Source organism: Ptychodera flava, chromosome 8, assembly GCF_041260155.1.
Source record: "Ptychodera flava strain L36383 chromosome 8, AS_Pfla_20210202, whole genome shotgun sequence".
In the NCBI taxonomy this organism is placed as follows: domain Eukaryota; kingdom Metazoa; phylum Hemichordata; class Enteropneusta; family Ptychoderidae; genus Ptychodera; species Ptychodera flava.
In genome coordinates, this window is record NC_091935.1 from 29308101 (window position 1) to 29332082 (window position 23982).

Genomic DNA, 23982 nt, shown 5'->3' on the forward strand with positions numbered 1-23982 from the left:
AAAGCGCTATCCTTTCTACGTTTACTTATATGCTCATGGGTCACTGTATAAAAAGAGCCGAAGATATTGATTCCACGGTGATTTCCCAAAGACACCGACAGTGGGCGTGTCACGACTTCCGCTGTCTTGTAACGGCGAAGGTCGTAGAGGAAATAGTTTAAGCTCCACGTCGCACAAGGGGTTAATCCAATCAATTAGGGAACAAAACAAAGGACTGGCATTGGTTGCCATTTAAAACGATAGGAAAAAAAACTTTTCCACTCTTTCTATATCGTATTGGAAGAGCTCTGATATCCGGTGGGTCAGGCCACAATGGTCTCGCACTCCCGCCCAATCCCGTGGTTCACTGCATATATTAGCAGGTCTTTGGCTCCTCCCCCGTGAAGAATAAAAGTGCCACTCGGCAGCATGTTGCGACATTGACACATTACGACACACACGCGACACAAGCGTGGACGATACTTCTGCCTAGCAACTCCACTAACCAGGTTGGTATACATCTGTTACAGAGAAACTATCGCCCCGTCGAAATCAGCTGACTTTCCCGTTATTGCAATCGTCAGTTGCAGAAGCTATAAACTACCGGATTTTATTTTTATTCTTTTTTCGCTATTATGGAAGTTCGAGTTTACTGTTTATTTCTCCTGTTAACGGTGATGTCGTCACATGTAGTGTTGGTACGTTGCTGTCAGAGTTGTGAGGATGCCCGGGAAACTAAGAGCCGACACTCGAAAAACCACCTGAAGCACGACAGAATACGCGCCATAAAGGCTGAAATCCTTCAAAAACTGGGAATGCGTTCCAAACCAAATGTAACTCTAGCAAATGTTACTGAAGAAGAGAAACGACGAATGCTACGCGTGTACGAACAGAGCGTCCAGGAGAACAACCATGTACATGATCTCTACCCGGAAGATAATTTCTATCCTAAGAGATTTTACAGTCTTATCGATACAGGTAAGTATTTGTATAATTACCGATTAGTACCGATACATAAAAAATCCACATAGTTTGAAATGTGTCAATTATTGTTTCTGTCGAAGACACGTGGCTGGCAGTCGGTGGCCGTGTAACTATATTTAGAGCAACTTCGGTAGACCCGAAAGATAGCCGGCTATTTTTTGGATAGGGCATATCTCAAAGATAAGCAGTCTTCAAACAATAATCACGACTGTCAATTTATACCGATTGCCATGCATCTTAGGCATAGATATGACACATGTCATTACACTGATACTGTCATGGAGGTGGCGGCACACAGAATAGTTACCGACAATATTGAAACTGTTAGGTAATGTGTACACCCTTCGCATTTCTCCTAAGTCCATCGAGACAACATGGTCGATATGGCAGGCTACAAAATTTGGCAACCGTCTTTAAGGAAGTCGGTTTGTTGTGAGTAAGCAAATCAGCCATCTGGCCAGAGTTGTTCTTAATCATTCCCCGAACAATGATCTCCAGTGCAGTTCGGTCGATGGCTTTGTTATGAATACCGTCTCGATATTTGAAGCGTGGATAGTTAGCTTCTATAAAGGTTGTGGACGGTATTTGGCCTGACACGGACTTTGTCCTAACCACGTGTATAGACCTACCGCCTTCGTATATTAAAAGAAAATACCTGTTCTCTTAATGTTTGAAATTCAGATCTTTCGAATCGCTTGAAAAAATGAATTTAACGAGAGATATTTTGAAGAATCAGTTCATTCATGTACTGTAAGCTGTGTTATACCTCAGAAAACACGTGCACTATTTCGATTTTCGCTCGTGCTTTTTGTGCCCCCAACTCCCCAGAGTAGTTTTGTTTCGGGGCGATCGATCGATCGATGCACCATGGTTTCGAGCCGACGATATCAAAATAAAATAAAACAAGTTATGGGTGTCGACTGCCTCGTGTTACTTGAACTGTACTTTTGTGAATAATATTGATTGATTTGATTTGGTTCCTTAGAGTGACACGAATGCCACTTGATAGGATAGTAAAATAAGCAGTGAAATAACTGACTTGGTTCGAGTAGCTTTCAAACTGAATTCCAGCGACAAGCAGTCAAGGTTAACGGTTATTTTTAGAAAACCCGAAGGTTTGCTTACTGCAACGGTACCTCCCGTTTTGTTTGACATTTCTCAAAAAGGTGTTCAGCAGTTCACACTTCCATTGTCGACGACCCGATTGGAAGTTGCCGCCACCGCCTTGCCTTGAACTTTCGCCTCCTATCCACTCGAGTATTGAAAGAACGCAATGATTTGACAGCTGACCGGAGTAATTGTTCTGAACTAGTTTTACTGCACTTAAAATTACAGCTTTAGCATCGATTTGACTTTGACCGTTTCATTGCATGCCTATACGGAGAATGAAAGTTCAACGCGGCTTCCAACGCGCGAAACGCCACCATGTGACGGAGCATAGACAGTTACTGCACTGTCTATGAACGGAGCAATGTATGACAGTGCGATCCCATGCACAGAGGCAATGCGTGACATCGTTTGCGAACATAGCGCCAATCCTCGTAGTACAAAACATGGCAACTTGAAGCACTGTGAACCGGTGAAGTTCAACAGTAACAAAACTGATGTGACGTCCTTGCACATTCACACGTAATAGATTAAATTTAGTTTTACATGTACACAAAAATGCATATATATATATATATATATATATATATATATATATATATATATATATATATATATATATATATATATATATATTTAATCGGATCGATAAAAATTTTACTATACTGTGCTGTACTGTTTGACTTTAACTGAGCGACGCGGTAGTGCGCTGTAAAGCAATAGTGCCTATGTCTTTACAGCAAATGTCGGTACAATTATACTGTGATCAGGCGTAAATAAAACTTCGATACACGGTAACGGCATCACTCTTTCAATGAACGGCGCCGACGAACAAATGCCCGAACAGATGAAAGAATATGACACGGATGAACGTAAGAAGCGTTCCTAATATCAAAAGATTGCAGGAGTCTTGAATTCTTTAAGGTTTAGTTTAATTTTCCAAAGTTACTTTCCACTAGTCAATCGCCCCATTGCACCCCTCAATATAATAACGGTTTTGTTTTGGCTTTTTGCACAGGTGAAGTTCCACCCAAAGTAAAGAAAGATGAGTGGACGAACGGGGATGGACAGCGTTTTTATTTCGAGTTAGGAATCCCTTTACCGGCGCAACCTAATCATAAGTTGCGGGTCCATACGGCGAAGCTGAAACTCTACAAAGAGGGCATTCGAACCGAGTATATTCCGAACAGTTTGGATGGGCCGGTTAGAGTGGACGTGTATCTGCTTCTTGAACCAGTGAGAACGGGTAAAAAACCTTTAAAGAGACTTTTGGATACAAAAGTGCTGTCGCTGTTTGAGACAGGATGGGACACATTTGACATTGCGGATGGAGTTGAAACCTGGTTAGCGCGGCCGGACAGTAATTATGGTCTTGAAGTAAACTTTGTGACGGATGAAAAACTACCGAAACGCCTGATCTATGCGCAGGGTCGGGAGCTTGAATTGGAAAATGAAATCAGTCAAGAAGAGGACAGCAGCCCCATGCTTAATCTTCAACTACAAGAGGTTCCAACTCTGTCTAGAAGTCGACGCTACATTCACGATGACGAAGATTGTAAAGCGGACGGCGATCGCTGCTGTCGTTCTCCGTTACACGTGTCTTTCAAAGAAATCCACTGGGACGACTGGATCTTGTCACCCCCGGGTTACGACGCTTTCTACTGCGACGGCTCGTGTCCTCACAACCACAGGCCGGCGAACACTCATACCTTGATCAAATCATCCATCAACCTAATGAGCCGCGGAGCTTCACCAAAACCTTGCTGTACACCGAGGGCACTGAGCGACTTGACACTCTTGCACTTTGATGACACGTATCCCGAGCCGAAACTTATTGTGACTGCTTTTAGTGATATGGTAGTTGACCAGTGCGTTTGCTCATAACAAAATGGCAACTACTCCAAAAACCAAATTTCGTCCACTTACTAAATGTACCATAACTTCGACTTTTTTTACTTAAGACAAGACCAGTTCGCACGTCAATGCTGCTACTCTCAATAAGGTATTTTCACAGCCTAGGATTTTGTAACACGATAACAAGGTGCCATATTTTTTAACTCTTTCTTCAACTTTTCTCTGAATGTCTTCTAAAGTACATTGGTAAACCATTCGATGAATCAACTGAGCGTACTGGGACTCAGGAGTTCCGCTTCTGAACCCCGAAACATTTTTTGTCCAAGCAAGCAAAATACCATGATGTAACCATGGTCCCTATAATATATTTCAATTTTGTGGCCCAAGGCTCCCACAAGGATATATTATTTGATACAATTTGTTATACATTATAAGATTTCATGGTATTTATATTTATGTAATTTATTGAGGATATTTATTTCTCAAGGGTGCTATGGGTTGTACAGAATGTCATTTGTACTTAAAAACCTGCCTACCAGAATTACGTTTTTAAATGTTGCAAGCATTTCTGTAAAGTATGTTCATTCATGGCAGCAATTCAAGGGAAATAACTGAGCTGAAATATTTTAGCGTTATAAAAAGTTTTACTCTTAGAGAGATGTATTTCAGCTTATGAAGGGAAGCTGTATCTGTAAACACTTTTGCATGACAATAGATCAGATTCGAACAGTGATAATCACTTTTCTAGGTTGTTGGATATCTTCACGTTGTAACCTTTGCCACAATTTCTCGTTCGACGAAGACTAAACTAGTTATTTTAGTCTGATTTATTCATGGAGTTCTTACCAACCGAGGTTATTTTCCGCATCAATTAAAATTCTCCTCTTTTGAGTTGCTTTCATTTGCATGTACATGTTTATCTCAACTCCGTATATCACCAATCAATTAAAACAAGAGCTGCAAAACCTGTATGCTTGTCCAAAGTGACCGCACCCCAAATACATGTGAAGAATTCGGGTTCTATTGTCTTGTTTGTCGGCAGATATCCTCCTTGCCGTCGAAAAGAAAGAAGAGAAAAAATGAAACCGTCAGTCATTTACTGACAGAAAACTTTCCCCGGGCAATTTGACAAGAATTTAGTGAAAACATTTCATTTGTTTTGTGTGGTTACTGGCAAGCACGAAATGCTTGTGGGTACATGACATGCGTAGATTATCGCCCACACCAGGCCATTAAAGGATATGCTGAAGGACATATTGCATCGTTGGGCTGTTTGTTAGTGTAACGAACCTAAACGAACTAGTTGGTCTGTCCTGTGGAGCGATAGAGTGACTGTGTCAAAGGTGAATGGACGACAGCCAGTGGCCATTTTCGTTCTTAAATTCTGTAATCTGTTATCTCGAAACCGATTGCTTTTCATGAGCTGACAACAGCGAGGTATCATGACTTCGCGATATTCCTATGGACCCTGGCTACGTCGCCATCAAGATTTCGCGTCCTAAATAATATCCATATGATTCCGATTTTGCCTTCCTTATCGGTATATAATTAGTTAACCCGGTATAAAATCGACATTCACACGTTTTTTTTTCTGACCCTAGGAATCTGATGTCGGTTTTTACAGATCGGCTATAGAACTTGCATTTTTTAATCAACAATAATAGTATAATGAATATGAAACAAATAGGAAACATGAAACATATAGCCCTCAATTCAAAAAAATATCGTTGCCACAGTTACAGAAGATGTTCGTTTTACAAGAGATGCTTATTTGCGTTGTAGATGTAAACCCGCAACTTGAAACATTTCGAGGTGTTTTTAGCATGGATTATTGTCACCGAGGAAATAAATTTTCTTGGACAAACCAGTTACATTTACGAGGTCGAGCGAGCACGGTCGGAAGATTCAAGATTTTGCTCTACATCAGTGACGTGTACGTGTGCGCCTCCAAAGTGAAAGACTTAAACTTTTGCTCAAACTTTCTTCGATGAAACTTTTAATCATTCTGTTACCAAACCAAGAATAAAAATCAGGGGGTCACTTTGCAAAGTTTTATACTAATTAAAAGAAACAAACCACCTAACATTTGAAATTCCTACTTGATTCAAAACGTCCGGCCATTTCTGTGTTAACTCTATGGGAAGAATTAAATTTTCGATTTCAAAAACGCTAGGACGGTGAAAATTTTCTTAATGCAAGAGCTTTAAAATGAACCCTCATAAGCAGTAAACCAGAAAAAATATTGGAAAAAAACTGATTGTTCGAAAATCTGCGCTACACACTAAATTCTTCAAATCAGCTACCAAATGCCAGTAGCTACTTCAGTCATCACACCTGCCTTCCCTGACATTTTCGATTCCTATACATTTGTAAGTGTAGTTACACATAGTAGATCATAGAACATGTGCACCAATAACCCAGCGCAGAACCTAAAATGTGTATTTTATGTGCTCGCTGAGTTTTGTATTGACATTGTTAGGTCTATATTCTTACCACCATATTTCTTGTTGTCACCACTAAATTTCGAACATTTGAATAGCGTAATTAACCTGATAATTTAAAAAGTATTTCATGAATATGTGTCAACGGTCACTGTCCCGCCCGCCTTATACATGGCATAAAATCACTCGTTTGAATATTTTGCTCTACCTATGCAATGCTTCAGTATATCCCACCCACGGTTGATCGATCGATCGACAGGTCGATAAAACAAACAAGGAAGGATCAAACAAAACATTTGCTCATTCAATTACAAACCATGGGAGCTGTAGTAGTTGACTCGGTGCATTAGTTCATTGTATATGCAGGGTTTACCTATACAAAGTCTGTGAGAAACAAGTTGCTATGAATTAAACTATCGTGCTCTGTGTCCTAATCACGCGAAGTACCCAAATCTCAAATTTATGACCAAAACCCAACTTCAGGCGCAAGCGAATAATTTAGATAGGGCAAATATTTATTTATAATCACATATACCGAAAATATCGAAATCTACCGTATGCTTACCGTAATTTCTAGAAAAATACAAGAGTGTTGTCTGTAGAATATGCAACTAACACTCTAGCCCGTATATGTCGTGGTAACAATCCGGGTACGAAATAGAGAGTGAATACAGGAACGAAGTACCGACAGCTCGGAGAGATCAAAACCCTGCAACAAATGTACGCGAGATGCACGGGACAAGCAACACCTCCACTTAGCTCAGTAACATGTTGTGCACTAGTTACAGATATTCCACTTTGGAATCAATCAACGCTTTATCTCATGAACTCTGATATGTACAAGCATAGTTCAAGAGGCTGTCGCTATATTCGCTACGGTGCCTTCTTTACCTTTTATGGAATAGAAATTATAAAGAATGATATGAACAAGACAACCAATTCTGTCAAATAACAGGCGCTACACCCATGTAATTATGCCACTATTTTATTAATTCATGCATCATTCTTGGTAGGAATTGAAAATATTAACCCTTTCCGCCAAAGTCAATTTTTATCATCTTTACAAAGTCAATTTTTTCAGATTTTTGCCAAAACTTTGATAAAAAAAACTGTAGCGAATCAAATGTGATATCCATTTGATCCAAAATTATTAAAAAAATCACAGGAAAATTCCTAAAAATTGGTAAAATGTTACACTAAAGTTTTGGTGGGAAAAAATTACAGCACTCAGAGGGTTAATTCCAAAGGCATCATAGTATAATGGGTGGCAAAATAGTTTGCGTAACTTAATACTCTGACTCGGGCTACCGAAATCTTCACCGGTAAAAACTTAAATATTCACTCTTTTAAGGGTTGTATTGGGCAAAGCGTGTGTACAAGTATCACAAGATTGACCTAAAAATAACCAAATTTTGAACAAAGATGCACATGCACGCACGTGTCATTCTACCTTAATTTAGAAGTCCAGTTGACCGGGTCAGTGTGTGAGTCAAAAAGGTAGGGTCTCTCACGAGACACCCTGGATGTTATCAGGAAGATAAGTGTTATTTTAATCGATATGCGTCATGTGCCACTCCATTGTTGGTTTGAAAGAAACTGTTAAGGCCCATGAGTTTGCTTCGGCACGAGACAAGATACATTGAAGACACCTAAATTTACACAGTTGAGCTGACAAGTGCACGTGACTAAAAAAAGACAGGAAGAGCAGAGGCGTGGCTTTGATTGAACCATAGTCCCTCCTGGAGGGATCGTGATTGACGCATAGATGCGAATATAACACCCATGTCATTCAAACACGCTAAACCCGAAAAACAAATCATTTAGTTGACAGTGTTTGCAAGAAAAGTGAACACATTTTTCTCTGTCAGAATCTAACTTTCTGTCATCTTACCTTGATGATTTTCACTCTGACTGAGTCTTTCGGTCAGCTTATGTTTTTGATGATTTTCTATGGGGACAATGAGGACTACAACTGCAAACAACACTTGATAAAGTTATCCCCAGGCCGACTCAGAATTACAGTAATCCGCGAAAATGATACAAGAAAACCCAGTATTGCGTTTTTGTAAACACTAGCAAGATTTATGAAAATGTACATGTATCTGCCATAAGAGGAGCATAACGTACATTTACTTAGTTCAAAGCATTTCAACCTCCTCTGGCCGGTTTATGTCAACGGCATTTACTGAAATCAAATGTAAGATTTTTGTCGACTCTATGAGACTTTGACCAGGCAAAGCAAGTAATGCAATTCACAACGTCCTGCTTCCTAGAAAGTCGCACGCGGCCTGCACTACCCTATCTTTCATACTGTAAATTGTGGCATAGGCACGAGAGAGAGAGAGAGAGAGAAGAGAGAGAGAAGAGAGAGAGAGAGAGAGAGAGAGAGAGTGAAAATATCCAGGGCTCGAAATTAGCGGTAGTCCCGCGTCCACAGACTACCAACTTTTCCCTGGGGCTACCAAAGTCCATGAAATGGTAGCCCACACGGACTACCAAAGCCTGGGACATGAAATTCAGTCAGTACTAGGCATGCCATGTCTGGACAATCTCTTTCGGACGAGCTAAATGCGGTCACACGAAAACTGTGCCTCCTCCCTACTACAGAAAGCCCATGGTCTGTTTTTAGCCCTGCTACAGTCGTGCTGAGAGGATCGTGGTCGTTGCAATGACGACTATCAAAATTTGCATACAACTCTGAGAATGAAACGGGTTGTCAATACAATGATAGGTCACCAAACTTTTGAGTGTCACTGTTGTCATTATACCAGTTTCCTTTGAGTATAAAGATGTGCAGGTATATACATCAAATGACTAACACATTCACTTCATGGGCAGAATCTTGAAAAATAGCTTTTTTGTCTGGTTAATGAAAAAAAATCCCTAAACTAAATATGCATGGGCGACGAGCCATTGTCACTGGGCTACCAACTTCAGACAATGGTAGCCCAAGTGGACTACCAGGGAAATTTAATTTCGAGCCCTGTATACACATGTAGATAGATAACAATGGAGTTCGATAATGAGGATGCCAAAAACTAAAGACAACCAATGATAGATGATGAGGGGAATTGAGGTGAGAGGTAGATAAGCTGAGGAAAATAAAGGGGAACAAGCAAATGAGAAAAAGTCAAATGGGCAGAGAATCAAATGAGTCAACAGTGGGCATAACACTCCTACAGGTTGTGTTGACAAGTTGAAAACTTGGCTTGGTGACATGATTGCAGGGCTGTAGCCTGACTAAATTGCAAGGGGGCATAGCCTACAGCTAGCTAGAATTTTTGTAATTGACATACATTAGTGTGTCACTCTCCGGCGGGCGGCATGCGTGCCCTAGATCGCGTTTTTTACATGTAAAAGCAAGATACAAACATAACACAAAATACTTTGCAAACATATCAAAAGATACGTACTGCTAATGGATCTTTAACAGTTTAAACGTCGTTGAAATGAAGTTGACTCTGGTCTTATCAAAATTTGTGCCCTAGAGTCTCTTTATAGAAAACCTATTCACATAAGTTTTGTAGAGATTTCTACAAAACACAAAACTGTGTTAAGGTTTTCTTTTAAAAGATGGAAGTAAATGTGCACGTTGAAAGATTTACAGAATGAGGGTGTTCTCGAAGACTGAGCAGGCATCATGCACCAGTACATATAGGGTATCCGACTCACAATCGGAGGATGGAGTGAGCTCAATAATTTAGGTGTGCTGCTGTGCCCACAGGGGAGCCAGGATAAACAAACAAAAAACACGAAACAAACAGCCAAACAAACAAAAACAAACGAATAAACAACCAACCAACCAATCAAACAAAACAAACGAATAAGTAATAAATAACAAGTAAATAAACAAATGACCGACAAAAATCCACATATATAAAAAAAACCGATAAATTTAATAAGAATTGAAACAATCGACTGATTGGTTGGTTGTTTATTTGTTTGTTTTGTCATTGTTTTTGTTTTTGTTTGTTTATTTATCCTGGCTTCCCTGTGCTGTGCGCCTGAGCAAAGCACTTCACTATTTCAAGTTACAACACATCGTAGGTAAACCAGATAATAAGAATGTAGTTTACTTGTGACAGCTGTAAAGATAAAGACAATATCTCTGAGCCGTTCGCAGTCTAGTTTTCAGCGGTCATTGAACTTTATTGTGACCCGCTGAATTGAAGTTAGTTCAGCTCTGGATGCCTAGCCATCTCCCTCCAGGTCATTGCACTCGCGCGGGAAAAGCTACCTAGTTTGCTACAAGAAAAAATGCACTCTTATGAGAACACGCCTGTAACCTTGTAGAGAAAGGGAAGCTATAAAGTACGATTTACATTGTCTCAACTCTGGCGTTCGAGGATAAAGTGGACAGTCTATATGACTCTATATGATCAAAATTGTTCAAGGTCCACCCTCCGAAACTATCACAAGCCGCATATTTGTAAAGGATGTTACGCACAGAAAAAATAAAAACGTATTGCGCCGTTCCGCTCCAGGTGTTCAAGACTACCTGTTAATAGTACTTTGTAAACATATTCCTATGGCAAGTTCTTAAATTGATTCATTTTTAAACGCATCAGTGAACTTTTTGGATTTATCAGTCTAAGCCAACTTGAGTTAATCCAACTCTGGCAAGGTCAATCGCTCCTGCTGAAGAGCACACAAAATGAAAATCATGAGAGCGTAGGCAAATTGTGAATTCTGGTGAATTGCCATTATATTGTAAAAACTGAGCACAGTGACCTACCAAAATTTGTTTCAAAAGTACAAGACATATATGAATTGACAACACTGGAACGTTACAATTACAATATTCCATCAAATAAATGTTTAATCTTTGAAATGTTGGGTGTATAATGGCAAATTTGGTTAAAAAATAAATAATTCTATTTAGTCACATATTTTTCATTTAGTCTTTACTGGTCAAAGTTTTACTTTTGTATTATTTTATGACAAGAATTTGAAAATTTAGAAATCAAGCATGGTGACCCGATCTTTTTTATTTAATATATGCCAGAATTCAAAAATTCCCGATAACTTTTCAAGTCTCCTGGTCTTCCATGTGTTGCTCTGGCCTGATCTTGTGTACAAGTATGTTTCACTATCATGAGCGTCATTTGACCCAAACTCTTCTTCAACTACCATGTACATCAGAGTCAGAGCTATCCCTGTTACTGCTCAGGTATGCAGTAACAGTGACACTGCAGTAGCAGGGCAGTATCTAATAGTGACACTGCCCGTTGGCAGTAGCTGTATTAACTTTGATAATTTTGACAATATTTTTGTTCAGTTTATACAACAGTGTTCTTGTTCTACTCCCTACAGCATGTTGAACTGTCCAGTATTCAGCTTGCTATCACAGCCTGTGTATGTGTACCATGCATTTGTATCACTGACAACTGACTGTCAGTCTGGACTCTAATTAAATTATCACCTAATACATATTTATATATACAGGCTTTGTCGACAAACTGAATATTGTGTGTTTCAGCATACTGTAGGGAGACAGCACGGAAACTGTAGTTAATATATTGCATAGAACTATTGCAAAAATCATCAACAGTTGCAGCTTCTGTCCTGTTACTACGCACAAGTTTGGTTTTTTACGACAAATCACATGTTTAGATTTTTTTCGAGATAAGTCATGAAATGTGACAAAATGGTTCTAAATTTCCTTAAATTATTATAAACATTACAACAAGTGGACGAAATAAATTCATTTTTCGTTGAATTACCTACAAAAACTTGGGATTGGAAAATGTAAAAGATAAAGGGAACCAAAAATTTTTCAAGTCCCCGACAGGCAGAGCAAATTTTAAGTTCCCCCTCTACTACCCCAAAAATTTTCAAATCCCCCCGGAATTCCTCCAGCCCCCTAATCATTTTTTGTGAACGCAGCCTAAAATCATTGTCCATCGAAAGGTTTTATATATGGGGGCCTACGACTACAAAAGTTTGTGGGTACGTGGCAATGTATTCGCAATCGATCTCCTCTACCTATTTGCTAATTGGTTAGTTTCCGAGTGAAATACATGTACAAGTATCTTGTGAATTGCGTTTTCTTTAGAATTTAAATAGAATTTACAATGCAGCAAAAACTCCGTAATCACTATGCTTTAAACTGCACTGTTAAAAATGTCCTGGCTCTCCAAATCCATAAAGCATCCTGCTACCGGAAGGGAGCCCCTTCCAGCCTGCTTGCCGGTTTAGCTATTGGGTCGCAACTCCCACAACGAGAGCCATTACATTGAAGCATTGCCGCTTTTACTGCATTGATTATGACAGATATAATACTGCTGCGTAGTAGCAGTAGCTTAAAATGATCTCCCTGTGGAATAAAGATTAGCAAACATTCAAGCCCCTTGCCTCAACAAGTACTTGCATTGTATTAAATCAAATATTGTCAACATTAATTCTCATATTTAAAGGGAAACCGTCGTCGGAACTGCGCCTGTGCGAGTTTCTTGTTTACAAACAATGTATTTCGTGCACGATATCTAGATGCACCTCATCATTTTAGCCTCAACATTTAAATTATACGATTATGACAGACATGTTTTAACTTTCATCAATCACCATCGTACCTTGGACACAGTGTTAATATTGGTCGCATGGGTCCCATACGACCTTTGAGCGCAGTTCCCACGGCTGTATCCCTTTAACATAACATGATTGGACGGGCTAAGAGTATGCATACACAAAGTTCTCGATACTGTGTAAAGGTGATACTGACACACTTAATGACAAATATATACACAAGGGCGTTCACGGTTCTGGAAAATGCTCAGATGTTAAGTTTTTAGGTGTGTCTCACTTACAGCTCACAATGTTTGACCTAGCTCATGCTTGAGCCTACTTGTTACCTCTATATGTTTACCAACAAACGTACAAGGCTCTCGTCTCCGGGGTCCTATTTCCAAAATGTGCAAGTTTTCTTGCGGACAGGGTCGTTGGCCGCCGGTTTTTAAACAGGTAGGAGGGAGGTTTACTGGTATTCGTACATCGACATTTGAAAAAAGTAGCGGCTATACAAGCTTTAATATTTGTTACAATGTAGGCCTAAGTTCCTGGAATAAACAACGCGACCATCGCACACAATACATACCACGTGATACATTTTGTTTGTTTCTAAAGGCGTTTTAAAATAGCGTCAATTTTAATTGCAACCTGCTTCCCCAAAGGTATATGTTATGATGTGATCGTTGAGATACTGTTGCACTTCATATTTTCACTAAAGGCCTCGCGTACTCGCACGGGCAAGGCCACACTGCAGGGATTTATTCGAGAATCGATATTTTATGAGTTCAGCAGCGTTACCGTTGATACGGAGAGACTTGTACAAGGCACAACCAAAGAATGCCATCCAAACTCAGTGGTGTATGTTTGTATTTGTTTATTGCTTGGATTACATATGGATTCGTAAATCCACTTTTACTGGTACCACGTGTGGTTCGGACAGGCGTTGTGCGTGCTTGACCTCTGTACAGAGTACATCTCACCAAGACCATATCGACATAACATTTACTTCACTCTCCCGCCACAACGTAATACATCTCGTTTCCTGGTTTAATCGTTTCTAAGGCCATTAATCGGCATGAGATTTTTTATTGAGATGGTTCTTCAAATTCATCAAACCCTATCCGGTGATTTGGACCAATGTTTACGCTAAAATATAATTTGCCTTCCCGGCAAATTCAGGATGCAACGTTTGCATTTTTGCATGTTTGTTCTGCCCACAGGGTGGAGGGACTGTGTCCTGCCTGAGGTTAGGGTCGAAGTTCGGTTTGAACTAACTAATGGGATAATTGGCAGATGTTCCTGATTGATAGGTATGATCGACAGGCGTAATTGGTTGACAAGTAATTATAGCTGTACGAGGTATGACAACAACATACCGGCAATAGTGTCCAATCCATTTAAGTACGTCGGGTTCACTCTTGCATAGCAAATAATTATGTCGCAAAGTCTATAGCATCAGCAAATAATTTATTATACGCACTTTTTGAATTGGCAGTGGACAAGAATAAATTGAACTCAGTAAACCTTCAACATACTGACACGCCTGTATTCCTATGGCAATAGGGTGAGCAATGTGATCGCTTGGAATTCAGTTGTGTTTGTTACGCGCAGTTTCATTAAAATTTTGTCAAATGTTTTCGTATTTTGTATAAAATACAGAATTCTCTGAAATCACGCCGAAATGTCTTGAGTTCAACTTGCCATCACTACATGCATGTGTGAAGTGTTCATTGTATACTGTTGACAGAGGAATTTCAGTTTGCTTACTTTACCCGCCCTTTGTCACACGATGTACAAACACGTTTCAACCTTTCACCATTCAGGTGTAACAGCCATTTATCTTCGTCGTATGTATCATGCAAGGTAGGTCAAAATAACTGAAATGCCTGTCTTTAATTTATCAATCATTCCCGAATACAATTTATAAAATTCGTTCAATACGTAGAGTCCAAACCCAGCGCTTGTCTTCATTTTCACACACCAAACTGTAAAAAAATGCTCTCATGCAAAGGTACATAAATTAAAGACCTATATTATCGACTGGGTTCAACGTCATCCACGCGTGCATTCAACTTATTAAGAGATTCAATTCAGTTGCTTTACATGTAATGCAGTGATATCAACCGGCTATGAGTGATATTTGCCTCGGGTGTTTTGATTGTTAAAGAAAGTCCGGTGACTAGACAAGTCAAAAGGCCGTTTCTACCCCGATCATTTGTGTGTAATACATTATGGCTTGTACAGTTTTGTTATTGCGGTTGCAACAGGTTAACAGTAGCATGCATAGGATTTGTTTCGTGTTTATTGGCTTGCCGCGAAATGCTTCCGGTCGTGCGAGAAATGGCGAGATCTTGTTCGAACAAGAGGTCTGTAGCTGCAGCATTAGAATTGGAAAGAAAATCGAGCAGATTCGTTGGCAACAACATCGAGTCGTCGCCAGCTGTTTTTGATCAACACTCGAATCATGTGTACACTGTTGTTAGTACAATTACGAGTGAACCCTTTGAAAAAAACACAATATGAACGAAGACGTAATTTTACCAACTGGCAAGACATGCTCCTGTTTTACTTATAAGGTGGAACGCACCTTGGGGGCATATAGTCTGACTCTCAAATTTCTACATTATTCTTTCCTGATCTACCACTTGTGGGGGCTCATTTTAAAGCTGTTGGAGAAAGAAAAACTTTAACCGTCTTAGTTATTCGAAAATACAAAATTTTATTTCCCCCCCATAGAGTTAACACAGGAATGGCGGCCATTTTGAATTTCAAAATATCGCAAAATGTTGGGTAATTTGCTTCGCTAGTTCAAAACTTTGCAAGGTGACCCCAATTGTTATTGTTGATTTGATAAGAGAATCGGAAAGTTTTATTCAGGAAAGTTTGAGCAAAAGCTTAGGCCTTTCCCTTTCGAGGTGCATACTACCTTAAAAGACATTCACGATTTGACCTAGTAGTTTGAAAACACTTCTGCACGGGGAAATCATTAAAAGATTAAGACTTATCAGTTTTTCTTCATTCTAATAAACATCTTATTGGGCTGGATATTCTTATGGGGTTAAAGACCCCAGTTTTAGTTATTTTTCAACGTTCATTGTTCCTGAATAGAAAGCCAAAAACATATACTGATGATTTAAATCCTTACTTTCGCACCTTCAATCGGTTGTGATTTTTTTATTCTTCCAACTAGAAGGGAACTTGTCGAAAATCTAGAGTACTCGGGTTATTTGTGGGAGACAGTTCTAGACATTCCTATTATATATAACATACTTGAATTGCATCACTTCCCTGGCAAGCGATTGTATTATTCAGATAGTGGACAGATATCTTTTATCATTTATGTTGAGGAAACAATTACAGGAACTATAAGGACATAATGCGATTGCACTGTGTCATTTTTAATATGTTTCTTCCTCTCTGGTATCTCTGATGTAATAAGCTCTATGTTACATATGTTGACACAAGAAAGTGTGGGTAGTGCGTAACAGAACCGTCTTTAAAGTGTAATTTTATCAAGAAATCACAGGTTTTACTTTCGGAATTGAGCAAGTCAGCAAACTTTTACAGAACTCTACTTTCTTCAGCATGTGGTCCATGTGCCGTTGGAGAGTCACACCCTCTCTCGTATTGATTTTGATTGAGTGGAAAGTAAAGTCAGTGCTACCTCGTACCTGCCACCGTAATCTTGGAGGAGTTAAAGCAGGCGGCTAATCCTCCTTAAGCCTCGATGTAGGCGAAGCATGTCAGTAATTATAAAAGTAGTCGGTTTTAAAGTTGCCGCAGTGAATACACTAACAAACTGAAACTGCATGCCCCGCCAGCCCTTGTTGTGCCTGTTGACACGTACGATCGCAGCTGCCCACAGAATTTGTTGTTTACAATTATCCCGATCGGAATTTTGCACATTGTGTGGAATATTTTTTTAAGACTTGCAAACGTTCAAAATTTATGGTACACTATATGAGTAGTTTTAAAGGGTTTCTTTAAGCTTACTTGTTGAATACGGCTAGCAGTTTTACTCTGCGTCAGATAATCGAGATACTCTTCAGCAAACTGAAATCGTCAATATTGAAAAGTGCAATTCCTTGAGCGATGGGGCATGGATGTCGGTCGTTTCTGGTAAAGAGTAAAGCTATCCAGGACTCAACGAAATCCTGACAACTACGACAGCAATGTGTGCGCATGCGTCTGTAACATGGCCCACAAAACGTCGTGACGTCAATATATTGGCCTACGATCCTGTACCAAGACAACGGTCGAGAGGCTAGGTCACTCTAGTAGCCGTTGAATGGAGTGAAATTCCACGACAGGACTGCAGGTACCATGACTGATATGAAGTGATGTCAGTGAACACACCTACAGGACATACTGTTTTTGTTCCAGCCAATCTCACGTCTTATTCATTCTTTCACAAAAAATGTCATTGCACAATTCTTGTCTCCAAGAGATTTTTTATCGAATCCAAACCATATCTGACATTCAGTTCGCAACTATATGTAAAGGAATGTTTTAATCAAAACCAAAAGTGTTAATATTTTAATTCTTGAAAACGCGTGGGACACTCTTCTTGGACAAGAAAGTGCTATCGATTCACAGAACAAAACGAACTGAAAAATTGGCCAAGAGGTACAGCTAATGTCCCTTATATTATTTATGTTCAGTTTTTCTGACAGGCGAAGGAAGTCATCCTGTTTTTATGTTATCGCTGTTTCTCTGTTTTACAAGATGAAGTTTTCCCGTAGGAGAAAATGTGTCAAAACAGTGCCCTCCTTCCCTGGAAGAGAAACAAGCACACATTACGAAAAAATTAGTTCATTTTAAAATCAGGTCTGTTTTATTTTTGAAGGGGGATTTAGAAATTATGACAAGTCAGAAGGGGGCATTTGAAGGTGTTTTGAGTTGTTACGGGGGAGGGCATTTGTAAAAATCTGAGAACGTTTTTGGATTATTCTCCCCCTTCTATAGACTTGGTTAAAAAAAAATCATTTGCAATGGTTTCTCTTGTGTCTCGCCTATTTGCCAACGTTCAAAATCAAAACTACTCCAGGACATGGCATAGACAACGTAAATAAGTTGTCTTTCTCCTTTTTGGTATGTTGCAACCGTTCCTCGCTAAGTGTTAATGTAATCGATCAAAAAAGGATAGAGACAAATCAGGTCATGCAATGGCAGGACTCTATTCAGGCCTACAGCGGTTGCGAATATAGCTGTTTGCAAGAGGTCGAATGCTGAAAAAATGAGCACGGTTCTATGTTCTGACTCCTCGTTTCAAATACAATGGTTCATAGATTCCAAAGTGACACATTTAAGTTACGCCAAGAGGAAAGCAAGGATGTCCCATTCTCATATGGGTAGTAAAATACGCGGAGGTACTCATGACGAGTGGGTCAATTTTGTGTGATAACCTGGAGTTGCGATGTTTGGATGTGTGGCTTTACAAGGTAATTTATCTTGGATGGCTATACGAATAAAAAGTATCCAAAGTGGTTCGACAAAATAACGTGTTCAGACGTTTTTACTTTCCTTCCTGATCTATCTTTTCAAAGAGAGCACCCATAACACCTGGAGGAAGAGAGTGTTTAGCTGGTTTTTGAAAAACGTGACGGCATCGTTATCGAAGGGGAATTTGAAGATGTTGTAGCTTATCGAAAAATCACAAAACCACCTGTCTAAGAAAACCAATGAAATAAAACTGTCCTGAGAATTCATAACGTATGAAACAAAATGACAATAATGAGGACACTGCAGTGATTCGTTTTCGGAAAATCGTCCTAGAAGCAACGTTTGTACTTGATCGCAGTTGATTTTAGTGCAACCTGTTTTATCGTCGAGAGTAACGAAGTTGAATAAAAGCTCTGACACTGTCAAATAGTTATCGACGATCGGCACATGCTTGTTAGAGAGGGATTTACCATACTTGCATGTCCTTGCACCTTAGGATTTAGTTTGTAGAAAATAGACTAAGTTCTGTTCTGTTCTGTTCTCGGTAAGTGTCGTCTATAGTTTCAATGACTGTCACGATTTTATTAACTGGATTTTCAATTATAGAAATTTCAAGTTGTGAAAGAAACCTGTAGTGAGTGAGTCCTGAATGATTCGGTATACTTGACGGTTCCCATTGTAGTTCTTGTCTTCTCCTGCATGGTCGTAAGGATGGAACCTATAGCAATGACTTTCTTAGAATCCTACTTCACAGAACTAAGTAATTTTTTCCACTGGTATGATGTGAATTTATTTTTACTTTTATTTTGACGCTAACTTTTATCGAAATAAAACGAAAAACTGTGTTTTGTGGACTAGCCTGAGTGCTTGGGTTTACAACCCGAGCAAGGTGGCCAATTGTCCACCGTTAGAGGGGTATATAGTCTCCTGTCGCTAAGAAATGCAATAGTGTTTTCATTAGTAGCCAGTCGTTTTGTATAATGCGAAAAATATAACGAATGCTTTCTCGGGCTATTTTGTTAGGTAGGACAGAGCTGTATTGACGCACATACAAATAGAGAAACAGTCTCTCTATTTGTCTGTGATTGACGGAAACCAATCTCAGGGGGTGGCCGATAACTTCCCTGACGTCCCTACCAAATCCAATGCACAGGTCCACATAGAGCTATGTAATAAATATATTAACGTTTTCAAAAAGTCTAAATTATTTTTTCCATACACATACTGCCATGTGCCTTGCATCGAACACGTCATATTATTGTTTGAATACATAGCATTTTGCACGGGAGCAGGCGGGAAGCATTTTGCACGGGAGCGGGCTGTAATTTTTCCAACGTCTTCTACCGCAAGGCCGGCAAATCCATAACAACAGATAACTATCGGATTGTGCATTTCGCTCCTTACATAACTCTTAATGGTTGAAGTTGTCGAATACTTAGGGGAAAAAACAATGTACTCCCCAACTCTCTTTCGTTACATTTTCGTTACACTGATCTATATAAACGGGGCTGATTTACTGACAAGGGGACCAATGACGAACAAGCAACTTCCTCGCTTTGATATTATGCCAATGTCCCGGAAGTCAATATTACTAAATACATTGAAGTAATTATCCGACGATGCGCATGTAGTTTGAAGCAAAACTGCGACAAAAAAAAGAGAAATGTGAATTGTCATATTTTCTTATAGAACCTGCTCATCTATATTTAGGTTATGGTCGTTTAATATGACTTACATGTTAAAGTTCTATTAAGCTATTAAACCTTAATAACGTTGTGAGGGTATACTTATCTTTAGTAAAAGGCAGATGTAGGCCTACACGTGGAGCAGTATTTTATATTTTCCTACTTTAGTAAAACACACACACACACACACACACACATATATATATATATATATATATATATATATATATATATATATATATATATATATATATATATATATATATATATATATATACACACGCACGCACAAATATATTCAGACATTAACGTACATAACTCACTCGCGTATGTATCGTGTTTATACACACATACACACGGTCATATATGTGTCGTTTCATGTTTGTAGGTCTATGTGCATGTTCAGTTTGTTGGCTCATTATCATCATCATTGTGGCTTCAGAGCCCATGCCTTTTGTCACATCAAGTGGTCAATCTCCTATTATCAGAAACGCCTCATTATGATTTTACATCAATTAGAGTGAACTGAATATTTAATGAACAATTAGCTTCATTAAGCCACGCTGTAGTCTAAATTTGTTTGTTATCTTTCCAGGTCTACCATCCTTCATCGATAAGGTAAGTTAATTTTAGTATCAGTTCACAGTTCAAATAAGCGCTGGAACCTATGAGGAATGGATCATCGCAGTCATATGGTACTTGAAGAGTTATAGTGGCAAGGAATTCGTCACCATACATGTCATGTCCAAGAGTCACAGGAGTAAGAAAATGAATTAATATCATCACTTTATTTGCATAGTGTTTCTAACTGTTTAGACAGCTTATTCCAAATAATGATAGTATAGGGTTTGTGAAGCCTAAAAATATCGTGTATCTGTATTTAATGATATTTAGGTCAGATCAGATTAGAAATGAGGTAAGACTGACCGGTCATATCATGACCTCTTTTTTTAATTCTCGGTCAGCCTCAGTCACGGTGGTAACATTTTCCAGATTTATACAAATCACAATGCATTGTGGGTAACGTGTTTATCAGCAAAAAACCTGTGAGTGCGCTGTTCTAACGTATGTTATACATACATGTAATAAAATATAAAGTATATATATATATATATATATATATATATATATATATATATATATATATATATATATATATATATTGTATACATTTTGTGTATTTCGCTCACTGCTTTAAGTATAGGATAAAGCCCAAGTACAAGGGCTCTTCAGGTATATAAAGTCCAACCCAACGATAAAATGTCGAGGCCGCAGGCCGAGACATTTTATCGTAGGGTTGGACTTTATATACCAGAAGAGCCCGAGTACGAGGGTTTTATCCGACTTAAAAACTATCGCCCCTAACTGATATATTTTCGTTTTCAATGTGTTTACGTCAACCGTCCCCTTTTTTAATGTAACATGTTTAGGATATGAATTAAAACTTTTATTTGTGAAATAGCCTTCCAATGTAATGGAACATCCTATAAATGCCCTGGGGCACATTAGTTTAAATGCCCTAGGGCACATTAGTTTATGTTTGTACCACAGCAGATTTTGTGTTGCAGCTATTTTCCGCTGTGTTACCAAATTTGAATATTAAAACGTACCAGATGTCTACAGAATATGACATGTTCACTTTTGATTGGACAGTACTTTACTATGGCGCTGTCATTCGTTTCTGGAATTTGGTGACCAAGGCTTTACGAGTAGATAAAACACCCTGAATTGAGCACTCTGATTGGTCAATCAACAGTAGATAGTTTTTAATAGTAGTTAGAGCACTCTGAGATTGTTGGGCAGCCTCTTGCGTAATATAAGGGGCGTTCACTGTTGGCACTATGCTTCGCTCATGGTATGTATTGCCGTTGGAGCACTCTGGTGAGTCCATATTTTCAATCCTCAACAATGTGTAACCGTACTCTCTGTGCCCAAGTTCAGAGGTTGCCATAAAGCCATTATGGTGATAACCGGGAGGGCACATTGTATACATTTTGTGTATATATATATATATATATATATATATATTATATATATATATATATATATATATATATATATATATATATATATATATATATATATATATATATATATATTTATACACACAAATATAATATAAAGCATGTTTTCAAAGATGTTGTTTTAATACCAATGATGGATGTTTAATGCTAAAATATGTGACACTACAACTATGCGCGGATATTCAGAAATCGCTGAAAAGCTTACCTTTTCGGAGCTGTGAAGTTCGATGGCCCCAAATAATTGTAAGTTCCGAAGTATTCGTCACAGACTCACATGTAATATGATCTAGGGAGATGCGTTGTTATTAACGCAGAAAGCATACAGCTATTTTTCCTGTGAACCCACCCCCACCCCCACGTATCAATCTGAACGACAAAATACTGTCGGAGGGCGACTGCTCAAAATTTGAAACGTTGTGGACGTTGGATTCTGAGGGTCGCACCCAGAAACTAACCCTTTTCTCCTTAATTTTGCGCGGTCTTCCCATAATGTCATGGTCAAGTATTGGATGCTGACGTCAAGTGATGTCTTCAAATATCAAAAAAGACAGTTTCACTTTGCAAACCTGGCAACTAGCTCTATCGGAAGCGTTTAGCTACCGACTACGCGGCCTTTCTACCCAAACAGCGTATAGTAGCCAACAGCCGAACACTCCCAGCATTCACGCAGAGCAATCTGGCAACGAGATTGATTGTCAATTACACGCGTTGTGTTTCGAAATGAATTACATATAAGCGCTACACAATAAAATTCTAGATTCTTTACTCTCAAAAAAATAAATAAACTGTTGGAGGTCTCGGTATTGTAAATAAGTTCTAACCTTCCTTCTTCGGTCAATTCGCTGACGTCACGAGGTGCTACTGTAAGTCTACACGAGATGGCGCATGTCATGTTAGATTGGTGATTAACTGACTCGCGTGATTCATAGTACATGGTTTTGGAAAGCTCATGCTCGTTGGGTGAGTTTTTGGGGGTAATACCATTAACTTTAAACGATCTGTTCTTGAAATCCAACCTTGAAACATCTTGCATTGAAAACGAAATAAATGACATTCGGTCATTTATTTCAATTTGCAAGATTTTGTTCAGATATGTGATGGAAGTCGTTTGAAGTAGGCCACATTCACGACGCACTCTACTTTGTGAAACTGTTGACTCATGAGTCTGACTGACAGGTGAACGAAATGCAGACAGAGAATAACATGCGGTGAAGTTTGGTGCATGGTAAGACGCCAAAAAGTCAATGAAGGATAAAAATTCCAACACATATTTGCGTACCAGAAAAATTGAAATTCGAAGAACATAAGAATAACGAAATAAAGTGGTTCGAAACTCGGGAGGGGGTCTTTTTACTGTTGTTTGCGACTGAAGCTACAGAAGTAGCCCAAATGCAGTTTGCTATCACTATACCCTGTGCCTGGAAAATGTAATGTAATCTCATACGACTAATAACACAATGTCTGAGATTGAACGTTGGTCTTTGCCAACCCTGAAGAACAGACTCCGAATTCGTTTTGACGGTTCCCTTATTTCCCTTGGTTCAATAGAAATTACAGTATGTTCTTTGTGGTAAGGTGTAATATGATATTATTTTTGTATTTTATTCAAGTGCTAAATGATTTTGCTTAACTTTGAAATACTCTGGCATTTATTTCAATTATGTAAACCAATTAATCAGTGTAATGGCGTATGGGCTTGAGGAAATCAATCTAGGCGTTACGCTTTTCACCAGTCATTGAACTTTTGACGCCATTCCTAACTACATCACGTTCATCCTGGTGCAATTCTTAAACTTTTACCCATTTGCTTTCGAATGAAAATTGAGGAAATAATATGTACACGAATAGTTGGTCTCTCATGAAGGAAGTTAGATCGTGGGAACCAAAGGGTTCTGACGCGTTTAATAGTTGCCTTCCAGCCAAATGTGACGGAAATAATGTGTACAATATAAATATATA

At 38.9% G+C, this 23982-nt stretch overlaps 1 protein-coding gene across 2 annotated transcripts; it reads left to right on the forward strand.

The window, feature by feature from the left end:
• The first annotated feature begins 323 nt into the window (after positions 1–323).
• Positions 324–4835, forward strand: LOC139138979 (bone morphogenetic protein 2-A-like). 2 transcript variants are annotated; one of them, XM_070707636.1, is made up of 3 exons: positions 327–488; positions 673–957; positions 3089–4835. In XM_070707636.1, exons 2-3 carry the CDS (start codon positions 795–797, stop codon positions 3952–3954), a joined length of 1029 nt encoding a protein of 342 aa, XP_070563737.1. In that variant the 5' UTR covers positions 327–488; positions 673–794; the 3' UTR covers positions 3955–4835. The 2 variants fall into 2 exon arrangements, with proteins under 2 accessions (XP_070563736.1, XP_070563737.1); XM_070707635.1 differs by having other exon boundaries at positions 324–957.
• Positions 4836–23982: the final 19147 nt, after the last annotated feature.